Source organism: Aquarana catesbeiana, linkage group LG06 (assembly GCF_042186555.1).
Source record: "Aquarana catesbeiana isolate 2022-GZ linkage group LG06, ASM4218655v1, whole genome shotgun sequence".
Taxonomy (NCBI): Eukaryota; Metazoa; Chordata; class Amphibia; order Anura; family Ranidae; genus Aquarana; species Aquarana catesbeiana.
Window position 1 is genome coordinate 160090941 of NC_133329.1, and position 17485 is coordinate 160108425.

The 17485-nt window shown below is 43.9% G+C and overlaps 1 protein-coding gene across 3 annotated transcripts in view; it reads left to right on the forward strand.

Annotated features, from left to right (window-relative positions):
* SMG1 (SMG1 nonsense mediated mRNA decay associated PI3K related kinase) overlaps window positions 1–17485 on the forward strand; it is a 409928-nt gene that overhangs the window by 118326 nt on the left and 274117 nt on the right. For all 3 annotated transcript variants that reach the window (XM_073591119.1, XM_073591120.1, XM_073591121.1), the window contains exons 15-19: window positions 1239–1400; window positions 3871–3989; window positions 5095–5182; window positions 7687–7788; window positions 14556–14696. In XM_073591119.1, coding sequence (XP_073447220.1) covers window positions 1239–1400; window positions 3871–3989; window positions 5095–5182; window positions 7687–7788; window positions 14556–14696 — 612 coding nt within the window. The remainder of the gene's footprint in view (window positions 1–1238; window positions 1401–3870; window positions 3990–5094; window positions 5183–7686; window positions 7789–14555; window positions 14697–17485) is intronic.

Here is a 17485-nt window from a genome sequence, read left to right on the forward strand (position 1 = left end):
TAGGGGTGTAAGAACCTCCTGGGCTTTTCGCCATCAGGTATCTGTGGCTCAGATTTGTAAGGCTGCTACCTGGTCTTCAGTGCATATGTTCACAAAATTTTATCAAGTGGATGTTCGAGCAGCCGAGGATTTGGCTTTCGGCCGCAATGTACTGCGGGCTGCCGTAAGTTCTCATGACTATTGTTTGGCAGGGTGTCTCCCTCCCCTGAAGGCTATTGCTCTGGGACGTCCCAGCGGGTAATGAATATTAGCCTGAGTCTGTGTCCCATGATGTATGAAAAAGAAAATAGGATTTTTTCATCATAATTGCCTGTAAAATCCTTTTATTTGAGTACATCATGGCACACAGATCTCTCCCCTCTTTTTTGAGGATTCAGTGCTTGCTAAAAAACTGAAGTACTTCCTGTATGGGAGTGGTTATATAGGGCAGTGATCATCAACCTTGTCCTCAGGGCCCACTAACAGGCCAGGTTTGCAAGATAACTGAAATACATCACAGGTGATATCATTTGCTGCTCAGTGATTGCAGTATTCTAGTCTGCATCTCCCCAAGGTAATTCATAAAACCTGGCCTGTTAGTGGGCCCTGAGGACAGGGTTGATGACCATTGATATAGGGGATCATTTCCTGTCCAAAGACCTTTTGGTGTACCAGTGTCCATTCACATGGAGATGAAGTATAACCCAGCAGGTATTGAATATTAGCCTGACTCTGTGTCCCATGATGTACTCAAAGAAAAGGATTTTACAAGTATGACAAAGAAATCCTATTTTTTTACTTGCTTTAAGCCCTTTTCATGGATTTTGTCTCTAGTGCATTTTTTTTTTTAAGCATTTAGCCCATTTAAGAGAACTACCACTTTTGGTTCAGTAATTGTAATTCGGTTTAGCGGCATATATGAGGTGTACATGCTTACACTGGCTCTTCAAGCTTTAACGCCTCAATTTTTCACTTTATATTTGTCCTGCTAGTGAGGTAGAATGTTTGAGAACCTCAAAATTACTCTAAATTGAAGATGCTTGCCTAAGATTCTTTTAGTATGTTGCGCCCACTGCCTGCTCCATTAGCTTTAATGGAGAGTTTCAGAAATTAAAATTCACTTTACTTTTGCAATCACGAGTGAGAGTATGTCTGAAGTGCTGTTTGTTTGTTTTTTTTATATATATATCTGTCTCTCTCTGTCTCTCTCGATTCTAAATTAAAGTTTGTGTTTTTGTTTTGTTTTTTCCTCTTTCCAGACACGATCACTTCATCTCTAGTAGTCTCAGTTCCTCATCGCCCTCCTTATTTGATGGTGCAGTGATTAGCACGGTGACTACTGCCACAAAGAAGCACTTCTCTGTCATCTTGAATCTCTTGGGAATGTTGCTCAAAAGAGACAACCTTAACCAGGATGCTAGGTAAACCCACTTATTTTCTTGGTTGTGTGAAATGCCTATAAATACTGTATATTGTCTGATAATATAAGTTAACAGGGCACATTTCCTGTTTGAAATGTTTGAAAATAGGGTTTGCCCTATTTTTGTATGTTTTTTTTTTTTTTTTTTCCTTGAGATTTGTGTGACTTGAAATGTTAATACAGTTCATATAGAAAGTATATACCCTTTTCCCTAGAAGCTTTCATGTTTTGTCAGCGTAAAGCTATCTGTAAAGTGAGCTTTGCAGATGTAGTCGCCCCCCCCCCTACAAGAAACAAAAAAAAAAAAAAGTGGCCACTGTGAGCGTGTGTATACTTTTGGTGAACATCCTACTGTTTGCAGATTTCTAGCTCTGTTTTTTAAAGAATATTTAATATGTAATATATAATCTATGGGCTATTTACTCGCTTAGACATTTTCTTGTATCTATCACCCCTGCTGTTCAATCGCCTTTTCACAGAGATGCTTGGAGTGTCAATTGTTTTCAGGGTATGCCATGATACTGTCTCGCCAGAAGTTGAATTTTCCAAATACATGATTATCTTTGTTACATTCTGTATCTGTGCCATAAACCAGTGGTTCTAGCGCAGCCTTTTTCAACCAGGGTGCTGACTCGGTTCTTCAGTGGTGCTGTCGCAAAATGCCTGAAGAATTGCCCAAAATTTGTCAGAAAGCCAGCAGGTGGATCAAGTGTGACTTTTATTGTACCACAAAGCTGCATGTTTTCATTGTGCAACTTTAAGCACCTGCATAACGTCCTTGTTTGTCTCTCCCTTGGTATACTAGTCATAACCAGTATGAAAAGGTTTATATGCTTTGTAAAAATTGTCTCTAATGTTGGGCATCCAAAGTTGGGCATCCTACGTGTGTTGATGCTGGTGCGTTATGTAAAAATGTTACTTAATTGCATTTTAAAATGGGGTACCTCAAGATTGTGCAAAATTGTAAAGAGTGCCTTGAAAAAAGGTTGATAAAACCTTGTTCTAGATGACAAGGGGCAGAAAGAAATGATTTGCGTAATCCCACCCACTATCCAGTACATGGAAAGAACACCCTGTTTTTGGAAATTGTGTTGAAAGTAATACTCATCAGTACTGTTTCAGGAAAGCTATAACGTGCTTTGCTTTGATTTTAGTGGAGTGCCCTTTTGGTTCTTTTCAGCCCACCTCACCTTAGATTGTTGGGTTATATCTTCTTGTTTGACCCTAAGCACTATTTAAAGCTGAGGTCCGCCCACCACTACAAAAATTAAAAGCTAGAAGCTGCACATACTGCAGCTGCCGACTTTTAATAATCGGACACTTACCTGTCCTGGAGTCCAGAGATGTTGGCACTGCAGCTGATGGTTTCCATCAGCTGTCGGGTGCTGCTGCCTCCATTGCGAGTAAGAGAACCCAGTGTAGCCTTACGGTTTCATGCCAATCATCATACTCCGCATACCCGCTCCTCTCTCCTATTGACCCGGCGGCTGGGGAGGGAGGAGGGAGCCCCGCGGTGACGTCAATACCAGCGACTGAGGCTCCCGGAAGTGGGGGACAGCATACCTGTGAAAGACAGGTATCCTGACAACCCCCCCCCCCCAATTGAAAGGTGCCAAATGTGGCACTGGAGGGGGGAAGGAGTACAACAATGAGCGAAAGTTCCACTTTTGGGTGGAACGCCACTTTAAGATGTTGTTTCCATGCACTTAAAGTGGTTATAAATAATGCTGTATATACCTTGTTTACAGAGCGCTGATCTGCGCTCATTGACCCGCTGCCCATCTCCTCTCTCAGCCCGACAAATGCAGCAGGCGGGGCAGGGGATCCCCCCGCTGGCGTCAGGAGGGGAGGAGGAGAGGTGGCCCCGCCCACTGCGTTTGTCGGGCCGAGAGAGGAGATAGGCGTCGGGTCAATGAGCGCAGATCAGCACTCTGTAAACAAGGTATATACAGCATTATTTTTATTCAGCACAGTCACAGGGCCATTACAGTTAAAAACAGATTGTATTACAAATAGTAATTTGAGCAGCAGGACGGGAGAAAGTGGCGCGGACACGGAGCTGACAGGCAGAGAGGGGAGGGGGGAGAGGACAGAGCAGGGCTGCAGCTGACGGAGGCACGTGTGCTGACATTTTTTAAATTTATTTATTTGTTTTTTTATACTTCTGGTGAGAAAAGGTGTTTAGCATTTTATATTTACTAAAATTGCATTTCCATGTTCTGTGTACCGTGGGAGACCAGATATAGTAAATGCAGGGTCCCGAGTTCAGTGTTGCATTTTCATTTATTTATTAATTCCAGTAGAGGTAGAGTGATTGACCACCTCTGTGTTTTGAAATAATCAACATGTTGGTACTTGGTACAGTAAGTCTTGATAGCCCATTGTGAAAGGGCTCCTCTACAGATGAGCAGAGTACACAGGCTCTGACTTAAATCTGTATCTCATATGCCCTTGTTGCTTTCTTTCTCTAGGAAACTACTAATGGTGTGGGCTTTGGAAGTTGCTGTGCTTATGAAGAAGTCTGACACATATGCTCCCTTATTCTCACTACCATCTTTCCACAAGTTCTGCAAAGGACTACTGGCAAATAGTAAGCTCTGTTTGTTAACTTTTTTTTTTTTTTTTTTTTTTTTTGTTAATGGTTACACCTTCACTTTTATGTAGCATTCTAAAAGTCAGCATATGTGACTACTTAAAGCTGAACTTCACTGAAAAACAAAAAAAACTTTTATTTACCTTGCAATGGGCCTTTCTTTGCACTGCAAGGGTTAACTGATTATTTTGCATAGGGGATGATGGATAAGTTTTTATATACTTGCTTAAATCCTTGCTCCTGCAGCTTACTCTACTCTGCACGACTGGTCCCATTAGGCTGCTTCTCTTTGCTTCCTGACTTGTCACAGCTCCCCAATGTCATCCTGTACATTGCAGGAACAGCAGTCTTGCACTGTAGGTAAGATTGAATGCCTGCCCTCCACAACCCAGGACCTTAAACAGCAAATGAGGGCACTGTTTGCCTGGGAGCAAAGAATAATGTAAATATATCACCTTACTCATCATTCTGTAGGCAATAGGAGCAATTGCCTAATTCCTGGTAGTTTAACTTTTACTATATTAGGGCTTTTTTTTTTTTTTTTTTTTTTTTTTTTAAATTGCTTTCATTTTCTGAGTTGCTATTTAGCTCCATGTCTACAAGGCATATTAAATGTTTTTTTAAACCTTTAAATTTTTTTTTTTTTTTTTGTTTTTAATACACGTTATTACCTGCTCTGTGCAATGGTTCTGCACAGAGCAGCCCTGAGCCTCCTTCTGGTGTCCCACACTGCTGCTCCTTCTCTTGCCAACTGAGTACTCTCCCTAGCAAGCTGCTTGCTTGGAGGGTCGGGGGAACTCACTGCATCCATAGACACAGACCATGGGGCTTTGTAATGCCTCCTGATCATAGGATTTGATTGACAGCAGCATTAGCCAATGGCTCTTGCTGCTATCAATCTTCCCTATGTGGAGGTAGAGAGCTGCTGCTCAGGTAATTGTATTGGTTACTTGGGGGGGGGGGGGTAATTCTTGAAACAGAAGTTTTTTTCACCTTAATGCAGAAAATGCATTAAGGTAAGAAAAAAACTTTTAAGTCTTTAGAACTACTTTAAATTGTGTTAAATGTGGTGATTTTTTTTTTTTTTTTTTTATCTAACCAGCTCTTTTTGAAGATGTGAACATTAGCCTGCAGGCCTGCAACAGCCTTCATATTTTGTCATCTTCTTTACCAGAAGACCTGCTTCAGAGGTATGATCATAGGCTTCCTGAGTAGACTTTTTGCCACAGTAATGCTATACTTGATTTCTGTAAACTTTGACCTTTTCTGCTTAGTTTGGTTTGTCTTTGGCTAAAGTGGAGTTCCACTGAAAAGTGGAACTTCCGCTCATTTGTCTCCTCTCCCCCTCTGGTGCCACAATTGGCACCTTTTGGGGGGGGGGGGGAGGGGGGCAGGATACCTGTCTTTGACCTGTCTCGCGGCCCGTGACATCACCGCGGGGCTCCCTCCTCCTCCCTGTTGCTGGGCCAGTAGAAGAGAGGAGCAGGGCCTCGCGCATGCACAGTAGGGTTCCTGATGTGAAACCGTAAGGCTACACTGCCGGGTGGTACCCTTACCCGCAATGGCAGCGGCAGCACCCGACAGCTGATGGAAACATCAGCTGCGGTGCCGACATTGCTGGACTCCAGGACAGGTAAGTGTCCTATTAAAGCCAGCAGCTGCAGTATGTGTAGCTGCTGGCTTTTAATTCTTTTTTTTTGGACGGAACACCGCTTTGTCAGTATACTATACTGTTGGCACTGTTGGAGTTTAATGTTTTGGTATAGCTACATGAGAATTGTACATTTTAATAGTAGGGTTCATTTATGGTGTATGAAATTTTTTTTTTAAGTTCTTTTATTTTCACACTGAGTGGGTACAACCAGTTACATATTAATTTATATAACAGTGTCAGAACCAAGCATACAAAATACAAGAGTGAGTTAGTAGTCAAAGATAGCAGAAACAATAAGGTCAATATATATGATAACTGGCATTTGCACCACCGTCAAAATTCGTGGGGATTATACCCCGGCCAAACACTACTGCCAAAGTATGGGACCTGGGAGGTGCTCTATCATCTACGTTGCTTGATTCGGTACTGGCTCCCTTAAGTGTTAGATTGCATCACTCAGTGATAGATAATGTTTTCTCATAAAGAATAATAGAAATAGTAGGGTAGGGAGCTGAATGGCTAAGGAGCCCAGACATGGGACTACATGAGAAGGTAGATGGTTTCAGGATTTTCTTTGTATCTGACCATAAGGAAACCCATGTATGAGAATGCGTTATAAAGAGACTAATACCCCCGGGGGAAATTAAGAAGTAGAACGGGATAATGGGGGGGGGGGGGGGGGGGCACGGAGGGGAGAGGGAAAAGGAAGGGGATCGGAAATGAGAGGTTAAGATATTAGAGAGAAAGAGTGCAGAAAGTGAGAGAATATGAAAATGAGATATGAGGTGTATTGACCCCTGCCTGAGGTGTATAACCGGTTCATTCAGTTAATTGGATTGCGCCATTTCTTGAAGATATGTTTCCGTGTATATAAAGTGTTGCCAGGGTCTCCAGGTTTCCCTGAAGATCTCCTCCCTATTGTGCAGGGTAGCCGTAAGGTCTTCCATGTCCCTTAGTTCATTTACTTTCGTAAACCACAGGGATTTCGCCGGTGGTCTCTCCGATTTCCAGCACAATGGTGTATGAAATTTAATTCAATGGCATGGTATTGAAAAACACATCAGTATTAGTGTAAAACACTGTGTTTTTATTTTTCCAAACTTGACTAGTTAAACCATACATGTTTGGGTTTTTTTTTTTTTTTTGCAAGGTTTATATCTCCTCGTCTTGTGTGCATTTTATCATTTTGCCCTGCTTGTGTTAGGCATAAATGTTCTAAGAGATGCTGTAGACCTAACACAGAAGGAAGGCACAAATTTCTTATTTTTGTATGGCATTCCCTCCCTAGTTTTCGATTTTCAGAGAACAGGTGTGTTTGACTTTTTGTTAACTCCTTAAAGCAGAGTTCCTCCCGTTTTTTTTACTTGGGATCAATCCATGCCCATCCTCTATATTTAAAATGACATAATTTTTTTTTTTTTTTTTAAATACCCCTTGTTTCGTTAGAGTACGGAGCACTTCTGGCTCTGGCCGCCTAGGCCACTCCCATGGACTCCTGGGATATAGGCGCCATCTATCCCAGGAGTACCTGGAAATCACCTAATACCAAAATCTTGCACGATTTCTAGACCGGGATTTTCTTTGACAAGTTTCTATAGCAACGGAGCGGGAACTTCTGCTAACATTGCCATTGCTATAGCAATGTGTCAGAATGAAAGAACGCCCCACGGTGGCATTACTGCGCAGGTGTGAGTTCGGGAGGTGCATGCTGGGTAACCAGCTGCACCGAATCCTGGAAATAAATACAAGATGGCTTCAAATGCCAACAGCAGAGATGGACCTTGCCTGCTTCCGAAATCAGGTTTGTTTTTAAACATTAACTGAAAGGACAGCATTAATATCATTTTTATGTAAATATTGCATTCGACGTGGACCCAATTACGGGGGAATATTAAAAAAAAAAAAAGGGGGCTCAGGGGACTGGAACTCTGCTTTAATGTTGCTGTGGTCCTATGCTAACTAAAGACTGTAAAAGATGACATTTTTTGCATGATCTTTTATAAATCAATTACGATACACAAATATTTTGCCTACCCTTAGGTGTATTGATGTGTGCCGTGTGCAGCTTGTCTCAAGTGGAATTCGGCTCAGACAAGCTTTTGGGAAACTCTTGAAGTCTATTCCATTGGACATTGTTTTAAGGTAATGTATTCATGACCTTGCATGTATTTTTTCTCCTAATAGTAAGAAATGTGCAATAGATTTTACTTGGTTTTATAAAAGCCTGTCTAAAATCTATAGCCAAAATTCGCTGTTTTTCTAATCATACATCACAGGCAGAGAGGAGTTAATAGTATGGGTTGTGCTGCAACCTCCAAGTGAATGGAAACTGCCCAGAAAAAGCCAGGAATCCTTGCTCAGGCATAACCCTTTCCAGCTTCGCTAAACCTCAGTTTCTTTGTGCTAGTTTTTGAAGGTGATGGATGCTTTCCAGAATCTCTGATTCCTTTTTTGTTTTTTTGGACTTTGTTCTATATCTTTGGGCCTCTTCCTAACACCCCTATCTGGGCAGAGGCAAGCCCTATCTGGACTAGTCACTACTGACAGCAGGCCAAGATTGACTGCACCCCGACACCACATACAAGAATGGTATGGCCTATAATGCTTACCGTTCAGCACTGGATATTGTGGGCATTGACCTCCAATGTATAGCGTACCTGGAGATCTTGCTGGCAGGGTGCTCTACAAGTTCATAGCAACAATCCTCCAGGAGGAGTCTAATCCCTAAAGGCCCTGTAAGGCATGCATGTTATGATGGGGCAAATTTAGGCTTGCTAGGCCAGGTAGCATAGACTAGCAAGTGACTGTGTTGTGGCAGCCCCCCTTACAGTGTTTCCTCTGTGTGTAGTCTTTTAGAGCACAGGGTGGCATCAGGACATGTATTGTGCCCCTTGTTGAGAAAGGTATACAGGTTGTGGCAGTGTTTAAATATGGACAAGGTTGGTAAGCTATTTTGTGTTCTCCTTCTCCCTCTTTGCTTGTGAGTGAAGCTTTGAGGTAAGTTTCTCTGGAGGAGGAAGAAGTGGAGGATCAGGAATCCTTTGTAGAGCAGTCCTCCTAAAAGAGATGGAAAGGTTTTTTTTGTTTGTGTTTTTTTTTTTTTTTTTTTTTCAGTTTCATACTTACCTGCATCTATCCCCCGACGCCTTTGCATTGAGAACCGAGCGATCAAACATTGCCGATGGCTTGGTTCTCGCAGCTCCCCAAGGAGATAGCTGCAGACTGTCCATCAGCAGCTCTCCGCCCTGCTCCCTCCTGAGCGCTGAGCTGTGGAGAGGCTGGGAGCAGCTGTCTCAGGCTCTCAGCAGCTCACTGGGAGGCTGAGACAAGTGTCAGTCCAGGCACCTGTCGGATCCAGACTCCCGTTGTTGGGATAGCGCGGTGCCTGGACTGATTTCTGTGTCAGCAGAGCGCTCTGCTGAAAACGGGTCATAGAAGTGTATAACAAACTGCACTCCTGTGATCCATAGGAGAAGCTCAGCCAAACAAACTTTGGTTTGACCTCTCCTATAAGAGGAATCTTATGCCCCGTACACACGATCGGATTTTCCAACAACAAATGTTGGATGTGAGCTTGTTGGCAGAAAGTCCGACCGTGTGTATGCTCCATCGAACATTTGTTGTCAGACTTTCCGTCAACAAATGTTGGCTAGCAGGTTCTCAAATTTTCCGCCAACAGATTTTTGTTCGGACTTTCTGATCGTGTGTACACAAGTTCATCGGACAAAAGTCCACGCATGCTCAGAAGCAGATGCGGCCGGTCTTGTAAACTAGCGTACGTAATGGAGCATTAACATTCGTGACGTGGCAAATTAGGAAATCTCCAAATGCAGCGCATAATTCTGTTCTTTAATGGCATAATAATGAAGCTGCTTTGCTGGTGATACTAATGGAGTTATTGCAAATGAATTTTCAAAGACTTTTTTTCCAAGTGATATCAAGAATAATAATAGCGCTAAATGAAAAACGCAAAAAAGAAAAGAGCAAATCAACACTCTCCAAACTTCTAACATGAAATTGACAGAAGGAGCCCAAAGGGTGGTGCTAAAGAGCTGAAAAAACACGTAGTACGTCACTATGTTCGTAATTGGCCAACATTTGTGTGACCGTGTGTATGCAAGACAAGTTGAACAACCTTCGAACAAAACTCCACGGTTTTGTTGTTGGAAAGTCCAATCGTGTGTGTAACGGGGCATTAGGGTCCAAAGTTGCCTCAGACACAGATGACTACCTAGCAATAAGGATGAGCTCCAGTGTGTTCGCACAGCCCACGTGCAGAGCCTGCCAGGAAGTCTGCGCTGTGCAAATAACAGGCAGTGAGACGTTGTCCCGATGCACGGCTGCAGAGATCAGGAAATGTCTCAGGAGGAAGGTGGCGTTGGAGCAGTGGCTGCCTAGCATGTGAACCATTCGTTTGGCCTGTGTCGGATTGCCTATGGATGTGAAAGCTGTGATGTTACCTCCCCTTCCCACCGTATGCTGACGACATCTGACAAATTATATCATTTTGACCAGGTGGTTAACAAGCCCTTTTGACTTGTATGACGTATGTCATTTCAGGTCATTTATTTCCGGTAAGCCTCCTGTTGTTTCTGGGTAATGGCCCCGGCACCGATCTAGATCTTCTGTTCACTTGTGGTTTTCCCAGTTTTGACTTAGGCCCCTTTCACACATGCGGACAGTATGTCCGTATTTCATCCATCCGTTTTCGGATGAAATACGGACATACATGCATCCCTATGGGATATCGGGTGTCAGCGGATGTACATCCGCTAACACCCGATGTTGTCCGGCTCCGTTCTCCTCCGATTCTGCGGACGGAAGAAAATCCTATTTTTCTATCCGTCTGCAGAGCGGATCGGAGGAACATGGACAGACGGTCCGTGTTCCTCCGATCCCCCATAGGGGAGAGCGGAGATCTGACAGGGCGGTCCCTGCACAGTGTGCGGGTCCCGCCCTGTCATCTGCCTGCTCAGCTGGGGAAAGCGGAGCGATCCCCGCTGAGCGGCGGATCAACACGGATCCGTCCCGTGTGAAAGGGGCCTTACCGTTAGATCCTGGAACCAATCATCCACTCATCTGTGGACCTGGGAGTCACTTATCTAATTTTTACCATGTGCAACCTTCATATACTTTTGGTGGTGTTTTTCTCACATTTTTTTACAAATCTATATTTTGGACTGTCACTGCTTTTCTTTTTAATTGAGGATTTTTTGGAGTTGTCACTATTTTCATTTTTAGTCACCTGCTTTTACCAATTACTTTTATTATTTATTGATTCATTTATTTTTTGCTGGTTAAGCACATTCATATTATTTAATCCATATTTATGGTCATACTTAGTTCATTCTAGGTTTATTCATTGTGTATATGCACTTAATTTTTTATTTGTCAGTTTGTAGCGCTACACTTTTTTATATATTTTTTTTATTATCTACCTAGAGTCTACAGGTGTGTTAGCTGCTATCTTAGTTTTTTGGGTTAGCGCAGCGCTGTACATATCCATTTATTTTGGGAAATGTCTCACTGCCTGTGATTAGGGCAGCGCAGTGCCGACTTCCTGACGGGCTCTGCACGTGGGCTGTGCAAACACGCCGGAGCTCATCCTTACCTGGCACATGCAACCTAAGGTCAGTCAAACACCAGTTTGGAGTGAGAGGGGGTTGGGCTCACCCACACTGTGGGGTTGATTTACTGCAGGGCAAATCGACTGTGCACTTTGCAAGTGCAATTGCTCCAGAGATTAGTAAATGAGCAGAAGCTCTGCTGACTTCCATCATGCAATCATGTGCAAGCAAAAATGCATTTTTTTTTTCCTTGCATGTGATTGGGTATGCTTTGCAAAGTGAAGATTTACCTCACTAAGCTCTGGAGCAACTGCACTTGCAGAGTGCACAGTCTATTTGCCTTTAGTAAATTAACCCCTGTGTGTCTAGAAGAGGATGTATTGGGCAATATTGTTGTACTAAATGGGTAAGTGTAATTTTTATTTATTTATTTTTTTTTTTAGCATAAAAGGAGACTTTGACTTTAAGGTCTGGGCAAAGCAGATGCTCCTTTTCAGAGGAGGATCCAGAAGATGTCTGGGTCTGCAGTGTGATATCCAGAGGATGCAGCTGGAATTTCTCTCTTCACACGTTATGTGCTCAAGCGTGCCTTCAGATCCATTAAAGAACTGTTTTCTTTGCAGCTCTGGAAAAAACTACAGTCCCAAGGGATCATTGCACCTTTGCTGGTAGAGGAGAGGTCACAAGGTTTTTATGCCAACCTGTTTTATGGTTCCCAAGCCGAACTAAGATGTCCAGCCTATCTTAGACCCCAAATTCCTGAAAACTCAAAAATTCAGGATGCAGTCATTGATTGCTTTGTTTCATCAGGAGACTTCCTGGCTTCAGTTGACCTCAAGTTTGCCTACCTACACGTCCCATATTTCTGGTCTTGCCAATGATGTCTGCGCTTTGCAGTGGAGGGTTACCACTGCCAGTTCGGCTCACAGGGTGTCCATGGGTCACAGGGTGTTACCAAGGTTTTGGCTATGATTCTGGGGTTGTTTGCGAATCCTAGGAATTCCAACTGTGGGATACCTGGATGAATTGCTCCTTTGAGATCAATTGAATCAAAGACTGATGCACTGATGTCCAGATAAGGGTACAAACGGACATGCGTGTGTGCTTGCAAAAATGGTAATCGCCTTAGAGTCAGTCTCCGATGTTTCACTTCAGAGGTCTGCAGCTCAGTACCCTGTCGGTATGGGACAAGTGTTGGGAGTCCTTAGATCAGCCAGTGCATTTGACTTCCAAAACCAGTGTGGCTCTGGAATATGAAATATGGAATATGAAAATCTGGAAGTGGAAATCCATGCAAATGCTGGATGCAGGGAAATCCTTCCAAAGTAGTGGAAAATCTTGATAGACATCAGGCTGGGGAAGTGTTCTGGAAAACCTCTCAGTTCAGGGGACGTGGTCATCAGAAGAATGAAAGTTGCCTTATTAAAATCCTTGAACTTCAGGCAATTCAGCTGACCCTCTCACGCACTGGTCTGTCTGCCTTCAGGGTCTCCCTGTAGGGGTGCAGTCAGACAATGCCACTGTGGTGGGACAATTTGTTGTGCTGCTCAGGAAGTAGATGATTTAATCTGGAATTGGGCAGAACTTAATGTTATGGCTATCTCTGCTGTCCACATTCTGACATGGAAGATTGGCAGGTGGATTTTCCCAGCAACTGGGCAACTGGCTTTTTTCCAGGAGGTGTTTGCAGAAATTTTTCTGTGGAGGGGGAAGCCAGATGTGGATCTCTTGGCATCCAGATTCAACAACAAGCTGGACAAGTTTGTGTCCTGCACCAGGGTTCTTCCGGCCATTGTGGTGGATGCACTGGTGACTACTTTCTTTTGATCTATGCTTTCCCTTCAAGAGGTGGAAGGCTTTCTGGGATTCTGATCGCAATGGCCTGGCCAAAAGGAGCATGGTATGCAAACATTGTAAACCTCATGGTAGTCGAGCCGTGGGCTCTTTCAGGTAGGCTGTACCTGCTGTCTCGGGAACCAGTATTCCATCCTGCTTTAAGGTCACTGGCGTTGACAGTGTGGCTGTTGCAGCCCAAGTGCTGAGAGACAGGGAAGTTTCAGATTCTGTAATTCCTAACCACCTCAGGGCTAGAAAGTTGATCCTCAGGAAGGTATACCATTGTATTTGGAAGGCTTATTTCACTTTGTCTGAAATGAACTAGTTCCATCCTCGACAGTACATCATAGAGCATAGAATGCGTGCTATATATATTCATCTGAATCAGGTAATTATATTGCCATACTTTTGGCCTACTCCTAAGCGTCCAAAATAGAAGGTGCTGCACACTTTGGATGTTCAGGCTGTTCACATCTGACGTCTGTGGCTTCGTTTCGACAGTCTGATTCCTTGTTTGTTCTGTCTGAAATCGGGTAGCAGCGTGACCCCTGTAGTAGTGGCTGTTAACTCCTCTGTGTTCTGTAATGTACTCCAACAAAAGGATTTTACAGTAAACCAAAAATCCTAATATTACAATTTACCAGTCTCTAGATGTGGAGGGCTGGAGGCTGTGTTAATTTTATTTTATGGGCTTTTCCCCTTTATTTTCTCCTGGTGGTCTTCCATTAATCAGTCAATAGAAGAAAAAGGTGCTACTACCCAGATTATGTAGAGATCCTCCTGAGCTGTCGGGTGGAGGATGTGCAGTCGCTCATCTGCTAACTACGTAAATGGATAAAGACAATCCGCAACTCCATACGTGCTCTTCAATAAGTCCAAATTTATTGTAACTCCATAAAAAATAAATATGTACAGCAGAAGTTAAAGGAGAAGTCCAGCCTGAGCTCCTTTGGCTGGGCTTCTCCTATGGGTCACAGGAGTGCAATTCGTTTTGCACTCCTGTGACCCATTTCAGCAGAGCGCGGTCTGGGGCAGTTTTGTCAGCATAGGACTGGAATTTTTAGGGCTACAGAACATGGAGGGGAGCAAAACAAGTAACTGGTAAGAATGCAGTGCAGTACAGGCGGAGAGCACAAAAACTCACTCGATTTCTTTCAGTATCAACAGGTATTTTTTTTAAACTTACTGCTGATATTGCAGATGAGTAATTCATTGTTGTGTAAACACTTTAATTTTTTTTTTTTAGTATACTGTATTATGTATTTGTGTGCTTTTTCATTTTCTCTGCTGTACTCATCATCCTTTGGTCAGGCACTTGCCCAGGTTCTGTTTTTGCATCCGAGTTGCAGCTTGAGGATTTGTAAGGAAGATTTGCAAAGATTTATCACAATCCGCTTTATCAATTTTATAATTGTTTTTTGGTTACCTCTTTGACACCCTTATTAAAACACTCCTGTGTTTCTAACCATGTGTGAACAACTGCATGTAACTATTTTCCCTTTACAGTAACACCAATCACACAGAAATGCAAGAAATCTCGACTGCAATAAGAAACCACATGAGCAAATCTCCCTGCAACACATTCCACCCTCAAGACTTCTCTGATGTCATCAGCTTTATTCTGTATGGGAGCACTCATAGATCAGGGTAAGCTTACTTTGTTGCATTTATATGATGTCTTAATATACATGGTGATAGACCTTTTAACCTGAAGCATATGCTGCTACACTTACTGGCTAATACATTTTGCAAATATAGAGACGTTCTATACTTTTGAAGATATTTTAAATTACATCATATGATCTCTTTGAGATTGATGATACTTAGATTACATCAGGACATCCGCTTTATAAAATTCCCTTACCATGATCAAAAATTTAGCTGAAATTTCTGATTTGGGCCATACAAAACAGTTATTCAAAGCTCTTAAATAAGGGCTTTTTTATTTTAGTTTCCTGAAAATTATTTTCTTTATCGTACATCGCAGGTCACAGAATAGGCTAATTTTTAGACCAATGGGTTATGCTACACCTTCAGGTGATTGGACACTAGCAAAGCTGAAAACCCAGTCCTGCATAACCCCTCCCACTCCTAGCATACCTTCAAGAGAAATGTTTTTTTTTTTTTTTTTTCCCCCTTTTATTGTACATCACAGAACATGGAGCATCTTCATATCCATTGCGATAGGGTTGTGCTGCCACTTATCGTAATGGACATGTAAATCAAAAATCCTATTTTCTTTATCGTACATCACAGGACACAGAGCTTCTGCATATCCATTATGATGGGTGGCAACATAATTCCATAATGGATATCAAGATGGGATATTCCCTCAATTGGTCCTCTGGCTTAAACTGTTGGTTCACATGTTTTTGCTCCAACCAATTTATGGTTTCCAGTACAAGGGGCATGTTGGACTGGAATGTTCTCAAAAGGTTCCTTTCAGTGCAAAACTTTTGTATCTGCCTGGCCTGTAATTGCTTCTCTTCCCCTGGGAGATGAACATATTAGGATGCTTATCTGCACATTCCTCACTTTGGGGCTCGCTATGGTTTACTATGGACCTGCAACACTATCAGTTTGTTGCTCTTCTCTTTGGGTCTTCACCTGGATTCCCAGACCCAGTCCTGGATACAGCCCTGTCTTGGGTTGTCTTTTGCCCAGTAAAAAGCTCCAGGCTCTACACTCCCATGTGTGGACCCTGTGATGGAGGCGCCCTACATTTTGCTTTTGCATGAGGGTTCTGGGCCTGATAGTAGCCTCTTTTAAAGGCAATTGCTTCCTTGCTTCGTTGTCAGGGTTGAGATTGAAGGCAATCCCATGATCTGCCTTATTCTTACTTGGCCCAGGACAGTATGGTACTTTAACATAGTCACGTTTCTACCAGATGGTCCATGGCCCCTCTGGATCATCAGTTCCTTTTGACTGGGATGGGGGCTTTTTGGATTTAGTCATTCCTACTTTCTTCAAGGCTAGGAAGTCCGCTTCCTGTATGTCTTATTGCACTTGTAGGGCATACTTTGCTTGGTTTGAGGCAAAGAAGAGTCTGGCCGCCTTCAGACTGGCTTGGACCAGACTCTTGCCTTAAAGTGATATTCTTGTGGTTTTTTTTTTTTTTTTTTGGTCTAAAAATACCAAAATGTTATACTTGTCTGCTCTGTGCAGTGGTTCTGCACAGCGCAGCCCAGATCCTCCTCTTCTCGGGTCCCTTGCCGGCGCCCCTGCCCCTACAGCAAGCAGGTTGCTATAGGGGCACCCGAGCCACTGCTCTGTGTCCATTCAGACACAGAGCTGCCTCTCGCTCTCTCGCTCTCTTCGCTCTCGCTCTCTCTCTCTTCGCTCTCGCTCTCTCTTTGCTCTCTCGCTCTCTCTTTGCTCTCTTCGCTCTCTCTTCGCTCTCTCTTCGCTCTCTCTTCGCTCTCTCTTCGCTCTCTCTTCGCTCTCTCTTCGCTCTCTTCGCTCTCTCTCTTTCTCTCTTCGCTCTCTCTCTTTCTCTCTTCGCTCTCTCTCTTTCTCTCTTCGCTCTCTCTCTGCTCTCTTTCTCTCTCTCTCTCTCTCTTCGCTCTCTTCGCTCTCTCTCTCTTCGCTCTCTCTCTTCGCTCTCTCTCTCTTCGCTCGCTCTCTCTCTTCGCTCTCTCTCTTCGCTCTCTCTCTTCGCTCGCTCTCTCTTCGCTCGCTCGCTCTCTCTCTTCGCTCGCTCGCTCTCTCTCTTCGCTCTCTCTCTTCGCTCTCTCTCTCTCTCTTCGCTCTCTCTCTTCGCTCGCTCTCTTCGCTCGCTCTCTTCGCTCGCTCTCTCTCTCTTCGCTCGCTCTCTCTCTTCGCTCGCTCTCTCTCTTCGCGCGCTGTCTCTCTTCGCTCGCGCTCTTTTCGCTCGCGCTCTCTTCGCTCGCTCTCTCTCTCTTCGCTCGCTCTCTCTCTCTTCGCTCGCTCTCTCTCTCTTCGCTCGCTCTCTCTCTCTTCGCTCGCTCTCTCTCTCTTCGCTCGCTCTCTCTCTTCGCTCGCTCTCTCTCTCTTCGCTCGCGCTCTCTCTCTTCGCTCTCGCTCTCTCTCTGCTCGCTCTCTCTCTGCTCGCTCTCTCTCTTTGCTCGCTCTCTCTCTTTGCTCGCTCTCTCTCTTTGCTCGCTCTCTCTCTTTGCTCGCTCTTTCTCTTTGCTCGCTCTTTCTCTTTGCTCGCTCTTTCTCTTTGCTCGCTCTCTTTGCTCGCTCTCTTTGCTCGCTCTCTTCCTCGCCCTCTCCTCTCTCTCTCTTCTCCTCCCTCTCTCTCTCCTCTCTCTCCCCTCTCTCCTCTCTCTTCTCCTCCCTCTCTCTCTCTCTCCCTCCCTCTCTCTCTCTCTCCTCCCTCTCTCTCTTCTCCCCCCTCTCTCTCTCTCTCTCTCTCTCTCTCTCTCCTCCCTCTCTCTCTTCTCCCCCCCCCCCCCTCTCTCTCTCTCTCTCTC